At 41.6% G+C, this 20569-nt stretch overlaps 1 protein-coding gene across 1 annotated transcript in view; it reads left to right on the top strand.

Annotated features, from left to right (window-relative positions):
• CRIM1 (cysteine rich transmembrane BMP regulator 1) overlaps positions 1 to 20569 on the top strand; it is a 186356-nt gene that overhangs the window by 121413 nt on the left and 44374 nt on the right. Inside the window, exon 8 of the mRNA XM_029937961.1 lies at positions 16577 to 16705. Within this exon, the coding sequence (XP_029793821.1) occupies positions 16577 to 16705 (129 nt within the window). The remainder of the gene's footprint in view (positions 1 to 16576; positions 16706 to 20569) is intronic.

Here is a 20569-nt window from a genome sequence, read left to right as displayed (position 1 = left end):
CTCAGCACCTCGATTTCAAGCTCTGAGCTCTGCTGGCCTCGGTTCCTCAGTCTCTCCTTTATGGCACTTCTCCCTCTTTGTCCAGCCTTCACCACGCCCCATTTTCTAGTCCTCAGAGAACTCGATTATGTTGAGTTTCTTTATTTTTAACTTAAGTAGTGAGTTTCATATACAATTGTGCTTGCTGTCCAGTAACTTCCCTTGTAAGATGTAGTAGGAAGACAGATTCTTTCTAGAATGGGATCAAAAAATAGCCATGCAACTTTTTTTTTAATTTTTTTTTTTTGCCATGCAGCTTTAAGACTGAACACTAAGAGGTTATATATTAATAATAATAAACTTATAATGTAAGGTGAATGAATCTTTCTTATTGCTTAGTTTATAGGACCTGGCACTATTTGAAAGTAATTTTTTTCAGTAGCATATTTAAACAAAAATCAGGTGATCTCAGAATAGCGAAAAGGTTAGATGAAATAAGAAGAAAGCCAGGTGTTAATGTGTAATAATCGGCCGCAGTGACTTGGAGAAAACCAGAAACACTGGTATTTGTGCACACTGAATTCCTTTGCGCACAATTGCATAACAATGTTGGCGCTCCCTGTTAGCTCCAGTCCCGGGGCACTCAGAGCCTGAATGAGATGAGAGAGCCCACACAAAGATTGTGGTTTGAGATTCTTTCTAAATAGATTACTGCACTATGGTGTGTCAGGACCTGCTGGGGGGACACACACTGTTGTGACTGCCGTTGTCACTGGAGATTCATACCTTCCAGATGACAGTGCCACGCGCTTGGTTCATTCCTCCTGGAGCACAGGGGAACCAGGGCCCTTCAAGACGAGGCTTTGACTTGATAGCTAACTCAATTCACAAGGACCTAAGTGCTTTTTAAATTGGCACTTAAGTCCTCTCATGATTGAGTCTTACCAAGTTATTGTCAACACCCAATTCAGGTATACAGATAAGCCGTTCCGTCGTGTGAGTCTGTAGCTGACTGTACTCTTGGGTTTTGCTCTGCTGGCTTTTCTTCTCCTTCCCTCTTATTCTTCAGTCACATGGTTTGTTTTCTGGTCCTTGTTAAAGAGCTAGGATGGAAGAGAATGGAACAGCAGATAAAGTTTGCAGCACAGTGTGAGCATACAGATGGAAATTGTGTCCTTATCGCCATAAAATCTGGAAACAGAAAAGGGAGACAACAGAATGAGGGCTTCCCCGGCATCCAGCACCATGTGTGTCCTCTTATTGATAGCCCTTCAGGACAGCAGCTAACGTGTCTTGCACACAGACGGAGCCAGCCTGTGTGTGTTAAGAGCATCTGCTCATTGGATCCTCACAAATGACCTCTGGTAGCAGCATCCTAATGTATCATCCCAGAACCCATAGTTTAGAACACGTGTAACTTATCCAAGGTCATATGGGTCAAACCAACAGAGCAGCGTGTTCCCAGAGCCCTGGCCGTGGACTGTGCTCCAGGATCTTCCGTAGCCTGAGAGAGGCTCCTCCCACGTGCACCAGGAATTTATCATATTTTTTAAATCCGCAAAACAGCATCTGACCTGTAAGTAGGTGCTCAGAAGTTGTTGATGAATAAATGGGTTATGGAGGGAGCAAGAGCCTAGAGAAGGAAATCAAGCAAACTCCTCTTACAGACTTCCTCCCAAGCTGAGGAAGGAGAAAGGCCCTGTGGCAACTCTGGTAGAGGTTACCGTAACCAGAACCTCACATGCTGACCCTGATCAGATGAAGAAAGAATAATGTCAGAATGCTTATATTTGAGGGGCTCCTGGGGGGCTCAGTCAGTTTAGCATCCGAGTCTTGGCTTCGGCTCAGGTCATGATCTCACAGTTCATGAGATCAAGCACTGATCTGTGCTAACAGCACAGAGCCTGCTTGGGATTTTGTCTCCCTCTTTCTCTGTCCCGCCCCTGCTTGCTCTCTGTCTCTCAAAATAAATAAACTTAAAAAAAGAATGCTTATATTTGAAAATGCACTTTGAGTATAGGAAGCAAGAGTGTTAGACTGAGTGTGTTTGGCACACGGTGGGCCAGGATGTCTACAGGCGAGCTGGACTCATTAGCTTGAAGTTGACCGCTCATTCTCCTGATGAGCACAGAGCTCTTCGGCTCCCTCCCAGGGCAGCCACGGGGCTCTTCCAACACTGGTTTGTAAACTGTGGTTTATTCCCTCTTCAGTTCAGCCCACAAGCCTAATGCTCACTGTCAAGTTTAATGTTCTGCTTTTAAGACCTGCCTTGCAAGTACATAGGTGCCGCTGCCCTTGTTATTTTGGCTAGAATATTTTTTCACATCACAATTCAATATTGAAAACACTTTAACTTTTTCCCAGTAATATCAGACATAAATGGTGCCTATGCTGATTCTTAATGTCAGAATGTGTTAAGGACACAGTACCATTTTCCCTTAAAAAGCAAAAGTGTGTTTTATAATTTAATTATAAAATTAGGTAAGAAAAGGTGTTGGGGAGGGAAATTTTGGCTTTAAGGTGTATATGACATACCCTTGATGACTCAGGAAGAAAAATGCAAGAAATGTGAACAGGTATGAATGCGGTCAGCCTGGCTGCCACACCTGATGCAAGAGATCAGAATTTTGTTGTCGCTTCGAAGTCTTGAAGTCTTGATGTGGGGCCCAATCTGCTGTCTCATCTTGGGCTACGGCTGGGCCCCACCCAGGTGGCCACTGTGACCTGAGTGTCCTTCAGGCCCAGCGTGCACAGTCTCTTGCTGGGAGGATTTGTTGGTTTCGATGACCTGGGGCATTTTGGAGCCAACACCAGGAGTATCACTTATCAAAAATTAGGAACAACGCAGGTAAGGTTTCATAGGTAATATTCAATATTAAGACTTAGGTTGCCAGTAAATAAATTCCATGCTTGTGGTTGGGCAAATAGCAAGTTTCTTTCTACTATTTCTGTTGCTCTGAAGCAAAAGCAAATCTCTTTCCTATCTCAGGAAATCAGAGAGTTATTGGTAGCTTATCAAAGCTAGATAATGGGTATATGAGAGTCTGTCATATTACTCTATTTCAGGTCCAAAAAAAATCAAAAAAATAAAAACTTAAAAGGAGTGCCTTTTGCAGAATTATTATGTGGAACTGAGCTGCGTTTCAGCCAGGCCTAATAATTCTGCTAACCTGGAATAGGCCAGCTCTTGAAGTGGAAGAATAAGAGATTCCTTTGCATTGATTCTTGCTAATTCTCTGGACTAAGGATAAAATGTGATTGAACCAACAGTCAACCATCTTTCTTCAAGGTACCTGGCTTTCTTAGGTCTCCTACTTGGGTAATCCTGATCCTGCTGGAGACCCTGCTGAAAAGCATTAGGCTTCTCTTGACCTGTGTGGATGGAGTAAGCCACCTCAAGGTCAGCCCACCCACCGGAACACTGCTGTGTTTCTCTCTGAAGTGTTGGAGGTCAATGAGCTGTCAAACATAGTGTCTTCCTCCTCCTCAATCCTAATTTTATAGGAGCACTATATTCTTTCCCATGAATGCTGATGGTATCATTTGAATCAAGCTGCCCTTCAAGTGAAATTTCTCCTGGGCTGCCAGAAAAGTCTGTACCAGGCACATATCTGGGTGGGAATTCCTAAAAATGAGAAAAAATGTTTCCAGCCCTGCCCATAATACTTCCTCATCAAACAGTATCTCAGATGATTAAGCTACTGCTTCTGTGGCAAAGAATCAAACATAGTTTGGCTGACCCAAGAGGCAGTGAAGTCAAAGACGCCACAGGGTCACATGATATTAACATTCTGATACATCAAACAGGGATCAAAACTCACTGTATGGGTGGTATTGCTTCAGTGCCATATACGATGCTATTATTAGTAGGCCAAGAATAATAAGACACTCGTAATATCTCAAAGACCGTTAGGCATGCCCTTTCATCCTTTAACTCTTAAGTGTCCTGAAAACTAGCTCCATAAATGGAAGTCGAAATATAGCACAGTCTGGGTTGTTGTTTTTTTTTCTTTTTTGCACATCCAAATAAGGCCATATGTTGGGTAACAGATGCAGAGCACATGACTGTGTCTTAACCTAGGTAGGTATTTAACCTAAAGCCTCAGAAATTTTTCCTGGATGAACTTCATAGTGTTGTGATTTTTCTCCGTAATTTAAAATAGCTTTAGATATTTCAAATAACATTAGATCGGGATTGTTCGGAGCTGATCGTGAAACGCGTGATTAGAAAAACCTCTGCCTCTGATTTTACAGCTCTTCCAGCAGTCATAGCTATGAAGTGTTTTCCTGTTGGCAGTAGCCGGCCAGGGGCGGGCTGCTCCTCATGTCTCCTGCCCTCCACTTCCCATACCTAAAAGGGCATTATTGCTAGGTGTCTCATAATTTTCCTGCGTAGATAATAATTGGATCTAATAGTTCAGACTTGGGCCTGCTAATTTTCATCTAATCAACAGAGGCAGGAAAACATAGTCTGGAATGCTAACTATGTGAATGAAAAATATTTAGTCATTCTTGAAATGATAGGAATGTTTTTCCAACAAGCTTAAATAAACACAATCTCTACTGAGACTGTGTTAAACTTTTTTTGGATAAGAGACAACTCTTAGGCAACCAAACAGAAGTTAATGAAGGTTATTAAGAAACATGCCCTTCAGAAAAGGCTCATGGGCTTAAAAAGAAAGATCCCGCTTTCTTTATGGTAAACAGCCATTACCCCGACGTAGCAGAATTGGTGTTCTTCTAGCTTTTTGTCAGTGGATACGATTCACCATGTTAACTAATAATCACATTTTCTAGATTTTCAGAGATTTTCTGCTGTACTTAACCATAGCTGTGTTAGACCATCTTATTTTAAAATCTCCCTCCATTGTTTACCTCTGTTCTAGGGAATGGATTGGTCACAACATACCTGATTTGTTTTGTTTTTTAATGTTTATTCATTTTTGAGAGATAGAGCCTGAGTGGGGTAGAGGCAAAGAGAGAGAAGGGAGACACAGAATCCAAAACAGGCTTCAGGCTCCGAGTTGTCAAAACACAGAGCCCAATATGGGGCTCGAACCTACAAACAGTGAGATCATGACCTGAGCAGAAGTGAGGTGCTTAACTGAGCCACCCAGGCGCACCTCTCAACACACCTGTCTTAAAGTACCTGACAGCACTTTTCATGTGAAAGCGGGTTTGTTTATACCAAGACAAGGTCCACTGATAAGGTAGTGAACTTCTGTTTCATGTACCAATATTTATGTATCCAAGTGAAGTGTTTTTCCTTTCAAAATAATTCTGTGGGAAAACTGTACAGTTCTTGCAGATATACAGTCGTTCAGAAAATTTTTGATACTCCTTTGTTGAAACTGGCGTTGGGGCTTGCAGCACAGGCTTTTGAATGTCCTTAGCCTCACAGACCCCTAACTTTCAAGGTTTATCAGACTCTAGGAAACAGTCAGTTATTCACATCTAAGTCTGGTGGGAAAAAAGTAGATGATCTAGCTGGGTAAAATCATTCAGAGAAAGCAAAAAGTGACAGTAAAATAAAGGCACTTTGTCTTCTATGACATAGTAATTTGCTCTAAGAGCAACTCCAAAGAGAAGTTTCAAATAGAATTTTAACATGAATAGCATTTGAGCACAGGCATATAGCCTCTGAAAGTGAGGGCTTTTAGCAATAATACTTATTTGTAAGTATAACTCCTGGTGTGTTTATTAAAAAAAAAATCAATTCACTTACTACAGAGTATTTTTTTTATGACTTCTAGGGGCTAGAAGCATTTATTTAAATGGCCATATATTACATTTTTGTGAAGTTACAGGGGCTCTGTGCAAACATATTTTCAATAAATTAGACTAAAATAATTTCCCTATAGAAATAACTCTTTTAAAAGAGATAGTGATTCCTACATTATCTTATAAGACCAAAACGATTTCACAGTGATTAATACACAAGGGTTAGCTATGGAGATCGTGAGTTACCCGGTGAATTAATTGTTCTAGAGGCCCTATTTACAAGTATTGTCTGTTCTGCGTTTGTCTGATTGTTGAAGATAAAATGTTACTCAAGTGTATAAAATGTCTGCTGTGATATTATTGTAGAAAAAAAAAAAGCCCTGCAGGAATGAAAATGTCTACTAAAAAATGTCCTCTGGCCATTTGTGGATGTTCTAGGGGAGGTGGCTGCCGAGAGGGCAGGGGCCAGACCCCACCCCTCTGTTGTCATCTCTCCCCCAGTTACTTCCCATATCCATCAGCGTGCAGACTGGGGAGTCTGTTACCAGGGGACCCAGCAGGGCCACCTTTCAGTCCAGGGGTCATACCATCAATCAGCTTGATCTACATTCGATCGGTAATGAGCGATAATGAACATGGAGTACTTTTTTGATATTTGTCAGAAACACAGGATGATGATGCCTTGGCATTTCACACTTTTTTTTTTTAATTTGAGTTGAATTATTAGCAGTTAGACCAAATGTTTACCATTTCTGTCTGCAGAATGAATACCTCTTTGCACATAAAATTTACACAATACGATTTTATCTTCACACTTGAGAACCCAGCTGGATTTATCATGTCTTTTTGAAACCAGATGCCAGTTCCCGTGCAGACCACCGGAGACCCCAGAATTTAATGCTGGCCACCAGTCTAAAATAAGAGTCAGTACAAAGTTCCAGCTCTTATTTTACCACACCGCTGTGAAACACCACCAAGAACCCCCAAGAAACTTCTAACGCCAGCAAATTACTTGGTCCCTGGGAAACCTTAGAATCCTAAAGCACTCTGAGTTTGACTTTTCCCCTTGGCTGCTGGGGCACACTGAGAGCGGAGTCTGTGAGCCACATGGTCAACCGGGCAGGACCTCCCAGCATGCACTCTGGGTGCTGACCTCATCCCTGGCTGTAGGAAATTCTCTTCTACTTAAAATTTACCTTGGCCCTCAGTTCCTCACTTTAAAAAAGTATACATGCTTTGATACAACTTGAGGCTGCTTTGGATCTACTTTGGAATTGGTGAGGTGTATTGAATGCCTGTTTAGGTGTTCAGTGCCTACAATTTGCCTGTGCCTCTGCCTTGCACTGTGTCCCTGGAACCATTGCTTTGGACATCAGTGGGAAGACAAGAAATGGTGGTCTTTTTCATCTCAATTGGAAAGCTGTTGCTCTGCATATCAGCTCCCTTTTTAAATCAATTCAGGAGTCTCTCCATTAAAAATTGTATCTAAAAAAGATGCTTAGAGATCATAATAAACAGGTTGGGCAGTTCATAGGCTTTGCTGATGGAGAGGGATCAGCAAGTTCAGATCTTTTTAAGATCGTGACTCTTTCATGCTTCTGGGAACCAAGTTTTAGAAAGATTCCATGAAGATTTTAGGCAGGATTAATTCAGTAGGCCTGCTCTACAGTCCTGTAAGAGAGACACTGAGCACATTATTATTTGAGTGAAATGCCCCCAGTATTGTTAAGAAAGTCTTGGTTGAACTCTCATCTCTCACTGTTGACCTATGTCTTAGATCACTTGATGATTGACCAAACTAAGATTTGCTCATCAAAGGCAGCTTTTAGAGCTGGGTCTTCTGTATCCTCTTGCAACTTAAAAATGGCAAAACCACTAGCAAAGCTATGCAAATATTCCATATTGTGGTGTAATGAGTTTGCCCTCCTCCCCAAGGATCCAGCAAGGCCCCCATCATGGGAGAGGAAGAACAGGGTCAGCCAGGCGCACAGAACCATTGTCTCAACTCACGCTGGGTAAGCTGATTACGAAGAGATTTCTGTTCTCTTCGAGACACCACGGACACAGTGAAAATGCGGAACAATGATATCAGACTGCTACTCAGCAAACGTGAAAGGCGCCAGTGGCCGGTCACTAACACGCTCCAAAGCTTACCAGACCATATGAAAGGATGTCATGGACGGACCCACATCCCAGATGCTTTTCGTGTAATCGCTGGAGATAGAAAATGATGCTTAAGTTACAATGGTCAGGGTTCGGAATGCCAAGCCAGCTGTTGCACCATTTATCAGCTGAATGTTTAAGGCCTGCAAAAGGGCACATAGTTCATTTACTCAGCCATCATCTGAGACCAGTTCTAGCTCCAAGCAGGCAGGAGAGCCATTACAACAGTAATTATAGCAACAAGTAATACCCTTGTATCCCCCTAGAGTTTGTTGTCCCTCCTTGTGATCTTATTTCAGCCTTACAGTGATGTCGTGAGGTTGGAATAACAGATATTCCCATTTTATAGAAGCTCAGAGAGGTTCAGCCTCGCACACCAGGTAATAAAAGAATGGGGACTTATGCTAAATCTCCTGACTCCAAGTCCGTGTCCTTGGCGTTGCTTCTCCTTAAACCCCCATCGTGAGAAGGGAGAGGGCAGGGAAAGTAAGATGGTGAATATGAAAGTACTTGACCATGAGGCTCAGATTCAGAGCCATTCTTGTTCCTGGCTCTGGTCTCAGTGCTAAGACCCAGTGGCTCTTATTTTGACCTTTTGCGGCCTGGCCTTTGATCTTGTTTCTTTTCCTGAGCCTCTGCCTGGTTCAGGAATTTTGACCTTGCTCTGAGACCTCCAGGAAGGCCTATTGCCACTGCCCAGGGATGTGTGCGCTACCCTCTCTCCCCCCAACCTCTGGAGGGCATGCAAGCTGTTCTCCCCAGCTGTCTCTGTACTCAGGTCTGCCCAGCCTCATTCCTGTCCAGGCACTGGGCCCTGATAGTGGCACTCACGTCCCCACTGAGTAAAAAAAATAGACTGCTCGGCCCCCTCCAGGTGCCAGGCACCGGGATGCCATCGTCAGTGCCCTGTGCATTCGGGTTTGGACTTGTCCCTTTTCTCCCTCTGACTCTTGCCGGACTTTGTTTTCATGGCAAAGTAAAGTGCATCAGGACTATTTTAGTAACACTTCATCCATTTGGCACCGTTGGTGAATTGAGGTAGTCACAGAAGTGGATTCTCCAGATGAGTGAAATTTGGGGTGTCAGATTTTACGTTAAGAATTTTGAAAGGAGACCTACAATGCTTTGTACACCTGCGTGCCTTCGCAAGCCAGAGGTGCAGGTCATAATGTAGGCAATGGAGTATCATCACTGGGTTTCTCAGTTTGACTGCTTGGCTTTGGGGATTTTCACTCTGGTTTCACTATTATTAGAGTGTCAGGTTCACAGCAGCCTTCTGGTCTAGCATGCTGCTGAGAGAAGCTCATCTGTCGAGTACCTACTCTGTGTCAAGGACCAGTAGAGCCATGAGGATGCTCAGGAACTTCCTGTCCAGTCCTCCACAAGGAGATTAGCTTGTTAGTGTCAATTAGAGAGTCAGCTTGTTAAGGACAGTCTTGGGTGGGAGCCCTTCTTCTTCAAAATATGTGCCCTGACTTTCAGTGCCCAGATGTCTTTTTTCTTCTTTAGTCATTCATTTAGCACGACCGTGGGCCAAGTTCTATGCCTAGTGCTAAGGTTATAAACCATGAATAAACCATTGTTCCTAAAGCAGGGACCTTTCCTCTCTGGGCCTCCGTCATTTCCCAGAGGGTTGGGTTAAGATACCAAAATTCTGACCGCCGGACGCACCCAGGTTCAGTATAGCTCTTAAAATGTGTGTATATACACACGTATACAAATGTACTTATAAATGTCGCATGTTATTTCTAGTTAAAGATTACCAAATATGTTCTCTAGGAAAATGGACAATAAAAATAATATAAGACAAGTATAAAAGATCCAAATTATTCTTGGAATCCAATCATTTTATGAGCTCTCGCAAGCTGAATTCCTGGAAAAAGATATCCCACTCTATATAAAAAATTTTTTTTAATTTGTCTTTTGTGGTCTTTTAATAATAACCTCAGAATCATACTACTGTCTTTTCCTATTAAATATGAGATTGATAAAGGAAGAAAAATATTTCCAACAGCCAAGTCCCTTGGAAAAAGCATACAAAGTTAATAAATAGGTCTAAAGTAAATATATGGTCACTTCTCTATCTGACCATAAAATAATATGAATCTTGGGAACATTTTCACACTACTCATTTTAAAATAAAGAAACTGCTCTGTGATAAGTACTTTAGAAATTACAAGGGTGTAGGTGGTGTTATGAGAAATATATACAAAGGAAAAAAGATCACTGAGTATGTAGTGGCTGAAAGAATTTGAAAACTCCAGCTGTAGAGTTTTTTCCATGACTTAATTAGACTTTCTTAAATACACATCCATACCCCATGGAAATCCCCACCTTCCAGATTAGGGAATTTTTGTATCTTCCGTCTTTTTTCTTCTTATCGTCTACATTAATAGTTTCCCCTCTGGCATCATTTGGGAAAATTTCATCTTTACTTCTCTTCGCGGGCAGTAATTATGTTGACAATTTGGTGAGTTATTGGACTGGTATTCTGACTATGGTCACCTTTGAAAAGCCACTGTGGTGACAGAATGACATATGAAGACACAGCAAAACAGATAAGCTATCTCCTTTGGTTCTGTCTTATCCAACTTTATCTCCAGTTTTATGGCCCTGGCCAGGCCAACAGTAACTGGTTGGCTACAGGAGACCTGATATATTTAGCCTTATAAAGGAAGGGAAGCTTTGGAATTTTCCCATATTCATTAGATATTCACATGGCTTAACCAAGTCCAGCCCAAAATAAGTAATTAATTAGAAAAAATCTTAACAGTATGCGTGAATTAGGTCTGAAAAGAGAACTTAATTGTTCAGCTTTGCCTCACAATTGAATAAGCAGGCTCATGAATTTCAGAGAAGAGCTGCCTAACATTACACAAACCATTATTAAAGTCCAAAAGGAGAGGTAAATAAGAGGCAGAGAGGAATAAACATCATTTATCTTGTGACTTCTACTTGAAAACTTCCTTAACTTTCAAAAGAAATGTTAAAATGCATCTGCCTTAAAAAAAAAAAAAAAAAAAAACTTTTTCTAGAAAGGTGCCTGTAATGATGTTTTTCCAGGAAGACTTCTCTTAGCCTGTGTGCACATGCACATGTATGTGCTCATATGGTCGCAGCAGACCAGCCTCCCACCCAGACCGCCGCAGGGGTGGGAAGGACTCTTAGAGAAGGTCAAAATCTGGAAGGAGAGCTAATGACACCCCCCCCAACTTTGGAGGCAGTGCTTCAGACCAACCCAGGAGGGATGGCCCTGCCTGTCTTCCACAAGTGCCCTTCTCCATCCCCCGCAACACCTCCCATCCTTCCCCAGCTCAAGAGCTGCTAATTGGCTGTCAGCCTTCCCAGGGTTGCTAATCAGAAAGAGTGCTTCACACCTTTCTCAATGGAGATAATTAGTATTATTTGCGGGAGATAAACAGCTCATAGTAATCAAGGTAATGAGAAGAACCCTGTATGCATTATTTCAAAACCAGAAGTTCAATGGAGTAATACAGATTAGACACCAAGTTAAAAGCATCTATTAACATTTTCGTTTAAGCTATAGCTGCTCGAAATAGGAATAACTAGCTATTATATAAATTATTTCAGGAGCAAATTCACATGATTATTACACATTTTAAAATAACTGAAGGCCAAAATATATTTTTTGTTGTTGTGTTATTGTCCCAAAGGTGTTAAACTATCTGATATGACTAAAGGACTGATACTAAAACTTGAAATCAACGTCTTAAAAGGTTAAATTTGTTTCATCTTCTTCCCCCTCATTGTGGAGGATTTTTTTATAAAATATAAAAAGAGAGTTTACATTTGCTTGACACATTTATATCTCCTAAATAATCAAATATACATTATTTTACAGTCTAGTGCTGTGGCCTTGGAGTTAAAATAATGATTTTAACTCTGTACTCTCAATCAAAATAACTGTGACCACAGGGCCTTAACATGTCCACTGAGTAGATAAAGTTTCTCCTAAAAAATACTTGAACATCAATGTAAAATATTGGTGGTGTTCTTCAGAAACTTTGTGAGGCTCTCTGCATCTCACAAAAGATGGACATTTTCCTGGAAATATTTTTTCTAGTAAGGATTTTGTTGGGCTTCCTGAGATACAAAAAATAGCTACCCCTAAATTTTAAATAAATGTAAAACAAAAAAGCAGTATGTGTTTATGTTACTGCATATTATAGGCTTCCTTCCAGAATTTCGTTCTCTAAGACTTAGGAGAAGACTTGGTGGCTGAACATCTGGACTCCTAACACAACCCCAAGGGTTTTTGTAAAAATAGCTCTTCTGGACAGTGTGCAGTGCTCAGAGAGTCTTTGAAAATAATTGAGGAAAACAGGCAGAGGAGAGCAGCGACCCCCACTCAGATGCGGGGTCGGAAGCAGCAAGCAAACTGGATGTAGACGTAACAAACACCCATTTTTGTTCTTTATTGCTTCCAGGCTCAGAAAATATTTCTAGAATTCTTCTCCACAAAGAAGCGGTTCCAGGGTTCCCTTTAGAAATAGTTGTAGCCAAAGACAATGAATTCCTGCTGTTTCAAGCCTTCTTCCTTTGGAGGACATTAAGGTATTTCTTTAATTCCTCAGCTGATTCAATACAAGATGAGATGGAATTTCAGGCTGATCCTGTAAGCAGTACCTCACTGAGCTTCCTGTGCCAGACACCCAACCTTTGTGCAAGTATTTTCTCATTCTTCTCGGTGAGGAGATCCAAGAGCATCGCTCTCCTGTGAAAGGGGCCCACTAACACGTCTCCGCCCAGCCGGTTTGAATGGGGACAGTTTTCTTTGCTCCACATGACAGGCGTCATTTACCATGATGTGTCAGTGTCTCCAAAAGTCATAGCAGGACTCTGTTCAACAGATAGTCCCCAAACCTGCCAAGGGCACAGCATTGCCGCCATCCTTCCCAAAAGGCGATATGACATATCCCATGTCATATAAGAGCATAGAAGTGCAGGATTTACGTGAGAATCTTCTGGTCTTGGGGCCAAGACTCATCAGGATATCCTCCATATTCAGAACACTTCTGCACATAGAAACTGGGAGGTAGTAGCAGTTCCTGACACACCCAGTTAAGGATGCTCTGACGGCCACACGCACATTTCCCAAACCTAACACCTCCTTGAGCTTCTTTATGTATCTGGATTAGAAACAATCATACCATGATATCACGATTCTGGATTCTTTAAAATTCCCTCTTCCCACACCAAGAACTTTTTCGGATAGAAACTTTGCAAATGATCTCACTCTGTAAGGACCCTAAATGTAGCGTTGATTTTAAACCCTCCAATTCAGGATGGTATCACATGGGTCTCACTTTTGAGTTAATCAACTTTGGAATAAGAAATTGAATTGCACTAGTCTTTCTTTCGCAAAACACTGCTCTGGTGTTAGTAATAGGACCACTTCAGAGATACACATGTGAATGTATTGGACTGAGAGCAAACTCTCAGGTCCATTTATGATAATAGCAGACTTTTTGCTAGATAAGTTGTAGTTGCATATTCCTGTTGGGACCACGTTCTTATGGAACTCTAGTACAGAGAGGGCCCACAGGGTAGGACACTGGGCACTAAAATGTTGAGAGAATGATGGAAGGGAATAGAACATAATGCATGACTTCAGATGAAATGGTAGACAGCTAGTTGTCTACACACGTGTTTGTTACAGATCACCATTTCCTCCAGTGACCTAGGGCACCAGCAGTAAGTACCCCCCAAAACCGTGCCTCGCCACCCTCAAAAGGCTTTTAAAATTTGTTCCAGCTTGTACTTGAACAGGAAAACAATACTTACTTGTTAAATGTCCTAAAACGAGATGACAAGTGTTAAAATGCTTTCTAAAAACAGTTCAACTTCTGTCTATATTGAATATATCACATTGAGCGTTGTTGTATTCAGCCTAACCTATTGAGAGGAAATTGACTAGCTCTAGAGTAAATTGACAATTTTCATGAGTAAATGGTTTTGTTGAGTTTTTCTGTGTTTTAATATTAAATATTGAGGGAGACATAATTTGAAATGTATGTACTTCCCAATTTTTTCCATCTAATACATCATAAATGAAGGGGAAATACAATTTTAAAGGCAGAAAATTTTTTTGCTTCTTGCATTCTACCATATTATCTGAGGCCTGGAAGACATCCAGTAGGACTGGTTTTATCTAAAATATTTACAAGGCAGCATTTCAGGACCAGCACCTACTAAACATCTCTTCTATGCATTTTCTTTTAATTTATTAAGCTGAGCAAATGCTGTTATCCTGAATGTTGTAGGGAAACACATTCAGGGTATTTCCTCTCCTGGAGAAATGTGTGCTTGCTCTACCTCTGTGACTATATATATACTTAGCTGATGAAGCTGTTTGGATAAGTTGTGGGACCGTTCGAGTCAGTGTTGCGGTTCTGATTCTCAACAACTCCATTACTTTTTCGTTTTTCTAGCCACAGATCACAATTCTGATCTCATCCATCAATCATGATATGGATCAAAAATGTACCTCACTGTTAACTCTCTTAATGAATCCCTAAAATTCACTGAAAGTAAAATTCCATACTATCCCCTCTATGATTATTAAGCATTTCCAGCATCAGTGTAATCTGCCCAAATATATACTCTTTCATAATACATTCTCTGAAGCAAAAGTTTTTCACAAACTTAAATGTCAGTAAAGAATTCAAACTTTTGTTTGGCCCATGTAGACACACTCAAAATGTTCTGTTACCCATCAGCCACTCCCTAAAGCATGGGACACAGAGTTCAGAATCCAGCCCTGATTTTTGCCCTCCTCGCTCTAGAACATAGACCTGACTCCTTCCTCTGTGGGAAAATCTATAGCCTGGTTACTTAAAGGTGACACAGGCCCTCTGCCGTGTCTTAGGTTTTGGTTAGAATGATGCTGACAAAACATTGGTCGTCTTGTGGCTGAAGGCTGAAGTGGAGTCCTTATTTGGGGTGACTGGTAACAGTAGTGATAAAAGAAAACCTATATAGGTTTGAAAACCAGAGATGTTCACAGTAAATGTTAAAAGGATGTAAGAAGGAAGCATAGCTGTATTTAACTCACTGCATCTTAAAACTTGCCTCAACTTAGAACTACTTTTGGACGTTCACAGTTACCTGTGAGAACAGATACTTTAGTGATGGAAGGAAACTGGAAATTTCACTGCAGTTTATATAAAAAGAAAGTTTATATAAAAATTTCAGGGAGATATTCTTCAAATCATGTTGGAGTAAAAATAGAGAAAGTGTTACACCCTCTTCATACGTATTTGTACTGGGAGAATGCCGATCAAAGCATCCCTTACGTAAGTCCGAGTTGCTCGCTACCTGTGAAGAGCTGAATCATTGGCCTCTTTTAGCAGATGGGTAAAAATTTAGAACCCTTGATCTTAGCAGTGGCGGCTAAAACCCTTATTTTAGTCTCTCTTCCATGGTAACTGGAGATGAAACTTGAGAAGACAGTGTGAACTAATGGATAGAGTGTTGGACAGGAGGTCAGGAACCTCTGTTCTATTCCCAGCCTGCTACTGGGTTGCTATGTAAACTTAGATAAGCCAGTCACCCTCTCTGCACCTCATATTTTCCATTTGTGGAAACCTAGGTAGAGACATTCTGTACTTAGCTCTTCACAAAGATTGTGAGAACCCGCTTATCCTGAAGAAGTTCCTGGTATCTTTTGGTTAAAAAGAGCCTGCAGGAATATGTCTGTGGCCCTATTCCCTTTGCCAACACCCTTTCCAAGATCTTACATTATATAAATTGCCCCATGTCTGCACTGTAAAACAAGGACCGTTACAATGAGCCTTGGATTGCACAGAAGCCAAGATTGTGACCTTGGAGCCAGAATGCCTGGGTTTGAGACTTGGGCCCATCTCTTACCAACTCTGTGATCTGGGACAAGTGAGCATCCTAGATTTCCACATCCATAGAATTGGGAGGACAGTAGCACTCCTCTCCCTGGAGTGGGGTGAGGCTTGAAGGCATTTAAGAAAAGCATTCATTGCAAACATACAGACCCGTAATGCACTTTGCCTAAGTATGTAATTACTTGATGACCTAGGACAATTCTTCATTTATTAACATGGCAGGGAAGGTAAAGCTTCACCGTTGGCCTTGGTTTCTTCTGTGCATCTCTTCCCAGAAGGGCTGCTCGCTCTTCCTGCTGATGCTTGTGTCTGACTCTGCCACTCCAATCAGCCCTGGGCCCACAAGCTCCTGGTTCCTATTATCCATCATAGCGTCTGTAGTAATTGAAGGAGTGTCACATCAATGACAGGAAATCCAGATTTCAGAAGTGTTGCAAAATGGAGAATTGACTGACAGTTGGAAGCCATGTCCTGATTTTTATAGAAAAGAAACAGAAAACATCAAGAAAAAAATAAAAGAATAGTTGACAATTTACATGGAGTTGATTTAACCTCTCCCCTCTGCTTTCTGCAGTGGTGACCATGGGGAAAGTATTATGTGAGGGTACCAAAAAGACACATAAATTGCTCAGATGTAAAGAAAGAATGTGGGGATTTTCAAAAATCTAAATAAAAATCTTTCTGTTTCAGGGCTTACGAATATGATGAAAGTATGAAAGTTGAGGGTTTGGTTTTTCTTCTTGCAACTACAGTAGTGTGTGATTTCAGAGGTTGAATAGCATCTAAAAGGTAATCATGTGTTTCATTGATTTTTTTTCTATTATTATTATTATTAGAACCAACCTACATCACAATTGATCCACCTGCATGTGGGGAGTTACCAAACTGCACACTGACGGAGAAGGACTGTGTTTACGGTTTCAAACTGGATCACAATGGCTGTCGAACCTGTCAGTGCAAAAACAGTAAGTAGACGGCTGAAGATGGCATTTCTTTCCCCTGAGCCTCCTATGATCTTGTCAAAGCATATTATGTGATTGAATATCTTTTTCATTCCTGCTGATGGCATTCCCTTAACAACCTGAAAGAAGAAAAGAAAAATTTGTACTTAAACATACCTTCAGTCATTTGGGGGAAAAGAGGTGCTCCTTTCTTCTGGTTTTCGCCCCCTGTCTCATTGTGTGTTCAGATTCTCCGCGTGTCCAGCTACATCATGGGTACAGCCCTCGGGGCTTTGGGGCTTTCCTCTTTCCAACCACCTATCGGCTCTCTCCCTAACACCCTTGCTGGGCTCAGCACAGAGCCCCACTCAGGGCTCCATCCCATGACCCTGAGATCATGACCTGAGCTGAACTCACTAAGCCATCGAGGTACCCCTCCTTTGTCCCTTTTGAATTAACATTTGGTGACCTCCATTATTTTTCTGAAATCTCTTTCCATTCTCTCTGGTCTCTCAAACATAGACAATGCTTTCTCTAATAAGCAGGTTCTCTGTGAGCCTCTGGATGTAATTATCCTGAGCTCAGAGGCTTGGAATTATTTAATGTAGATAGAGGCTCACTTTCTGATTTATCAGTTATCTTGGGCTTTATGTCATCTTGACCTTAATTGTTTAGCATGTCTATGAGAATACTTCTGATGAAGAAGACAGACACAAAATAGCACTTATGTAATTTGGTTTCTTCAGTTCTCAGTGTTATACTTTTGCTGTGCCTGCCTGATGGAGCTGGCGCTCAGATGTAGTTGACAGAACCGTTGTTGTGACCATCTTTAAATGTGCTGGAAGCCTCCACCCACCAGGGCTGCCCTACCTTCATCACCTCCCTGTGGAAAGCTGACTTCATTAGGGAGCTGCGTTGGCATCCACATGTTGGCTTTCCTGGCCAACTTAGATTTTCTTTTTTTTTTTTAATGTTTTATTTATTTTTGATACAGAGAGAGACAGAGCATGAGAGGGGAAGGGGCAGAGAGAAGGAGACACAGAACCGGAGCAGGCTCCAGGCTCTGAGCTAGCTGTCAGCACAGAGCCTGACGCGGGGCTCGAACCCACAAATGTGAGATCTGACCTGAACCGAAGGCGGAGGCTTAACCGACTGAGCCACCCAGGCACCCCCCAACTTAGATTTTCTAACACCGAGATCACTGGTCTTGTATTGTGAAGAGTTCATATTTTAATACTTCTCATCTCTCTTGAACTGCACACCTTTGTGATCATAAGAGCATACCTAAATTTTTCCCTGAACTTTTTGAAGTCTAAAAATACAGATTTCATTGTGCCTGATCTCCCCGCCTACTGCCTTCCTCTGGGCTTTGCCATTTGGAACTTTCTCACCACAGGCTTATGCTTCGATAAGACCCCGGCCCTTCCCAAGGAACCCTTTGTAGTTGAGTCCAAAGAAACCATTTTCCTTCGGTTGTCATAGAAGCAAGTTAAAAATGGAGCCCTGGCATTTTGTAAATGAGACGAATAGGACAATTGTGCTCTTCCTGTCTTCGTGTTAGTGTCACCTTCTGTCTTTGTAACGGGGACATGCACGCGCACTACTGCTGGGTACCTCTATCACATTAAAACAGATGCGACATGACAATCACGTTTAATAGATAAAAATAGGTTTCACATAGAAATCTTGATCAGCTGTTCATTATTTGCAAATTTGTTTGCAGGGATCTCTGGTCTTCCTTCCTTCCTTTCTCCCTCCTTTCTTCCTTTGCCTCATATAATAGAGCACCTGCTGAGTTCTAGGTATGGTACTGGGTGTTAATGCTTTAAACATGAGTAAAATGCAAGATCTCCCCTAAGAAGAAACCTCCTGTAAACAATATGCTAATGAAATGTCACCATTTCAAGTCACATTCTATGACGTACAAAAGTAAAGCCGATTAAGAGGAAGCTTTGGTCCCGTAGAAGAAACCTGGGCGCCTGCTCGCTCCGCAGGAGGGAAGTCACTCACCAACTCCCAGGGCCTCGCTGGGCACTCGGCAGATGTTGTTTGAGCCAATGAGCCAGGAGCCATCACAATTGGGGATGCCACTGGGTGTCATTCTTGTTTGAGATTCCCTTCGGAGGTCTTGCTGCTCTGACCATGTATCCCTTTTGTCCCACAGAGATTCCTGACCCGGGTTACTCTTTTGCCATCTCACTGGCTGCCACCCTATACCGAAGAACATAATCAGACACCAAGTGGAATTTGTCAGTTTGTCTATATCATACAGAAAGAAGTAGTTGTAGAATGAGCGTTCTGTTCTCACTCCCCCCGCCCCCTTAGCAATCCTGACACCTCTGGGAGCCACCTTTTGGAGGGAGTCAGAATCAGCCAAACCGCCAGACCCTGATTTGTCAGACTCCTGTCACCGTATGTGCCCAGCTCTCCTCCCAGACTGTAGCATCAGGCTGACAAGCATCTTGCTGGTCAGGTCTAGTTGCCTTACTTCTCTGAGGCTCTGTGTCCTCACGTGTAGAGGGCAGATAATAATACCTAACTCATTCTGAGGACTAAGTCAATCGACGAATGCAAAGCTAGCTTTACTAGCTGGCGTATGGGCATTGCTCCTCTGTTTGCAGGAAAGCTAGCTGTTTTATAGCACATCCATGTCAGAATCGGCCCAGGCCAGCTGAAATGGAAAGCCGTGAGCTTCCCCTCCTTTGTCCCAGCACAGACCTGCCCCTGGCTCTTCCTGCCCGTGAGGACACTCACGTGAACAATTTTCCTTCTACCTTTAATTTTAGCAGTTGAATGTTCTTCTCTTTCACCTGGTTTTAAGAAAAGGACTCTTCCTTGTAGTAAAGGATGGCATAAGTGTGTTCTTTTTCCCATTGCAGCTACTTGATAAGTATTGATTTTGTCTAAATTTCTCCCTTACGTTATTTTGTGTGTGTGTGTGTGTGTGTGTGTGTGCCCCACTAAAGCCCGTTTCATGTGCACTAGCCCCAGCCATCCATACCTAAGTGTTCAGTTAGGGATTAGACCTTGTTTATACAGACCCCTGGCATCAGGATTTCTTAAAATAAGACCAGTACCAAATCAATATTTCTCCCTGTTCATTGCTTTGGCGTTTGTTCATTCTTTTTTTCACATAGCATTTGTTGACTGCCCACCATATGCCAAGCACTAGGGGTATGAAAAGATAAAAATGGGCCTTAGCCTCAACTAATATGCCAATATGCTGTAATGATACTGCAACATAACCAAACATATTATATACGTAACCACTTTTAGATCGAAATCCAAACCCAGTGTTAACGAGTTTTCCAAAAAGTACATGGAAGGTATAAGGCAAAATATTCTGTTGTTTGAGCACACTATAGCTTTGCTATGTTAACCTGTAACAGATAACATTCTTATAACACTGCTCAACAAAGCAATGCATCAAAGGCATACCAAGAATTTTAATTATCCCTGACTCATCTTCTCATATTTAGAATAGGAAAAGAAATATGGTAGAAAATGTTGAAGTACAATAGCAACAGAAGCTAAAACTAAAATCATTTCACTGTGCTATTAGTAACCTGGCATTTTATTGGTTTAAGCTGTTAATAACATTACTTTTTAACCAAAAATATCTGTTGCTGTCAAATAGACACAGTACGTATCAGCTCACGATATGAACCCTATGTAGCAAATGACATCTGTATGAATTAAATGCCATCTGTCTTTGGCATTTTATTTTCTACATCTTAACATCAAGTGGATTTCACTGAATCATTTTTAACTTCTCTTCAGTTTTAACATTCTCTAATTCTAGCAGTTAACGGTCCTTTTATTTGGACACTGATGCAGGTATAGAATATTAGCAAGAAGAAAAAGCCTTCATATTTTTCGTGGAATGTA

The sequence above is a fragment of the Suricata suricatta genome, chromosome 4, assembly GCF_006229205.1.
Source record: "Suricata suricatta isolate VVHF042 chromosome 4, meerkat_22Aug2017_6uvM2_HiC, whole genome shotgun sequence".
NCBI classification, from domain to species: domain Eukaryota; kingdom Metazoa; phylum Chordata; class Mammalia; order Carnivora; family Herpestidae; genus Suricata; species Suricata suricatta.
This window is presented reverse-complemented; position numbering and strand designations above follow the sequence as displayed.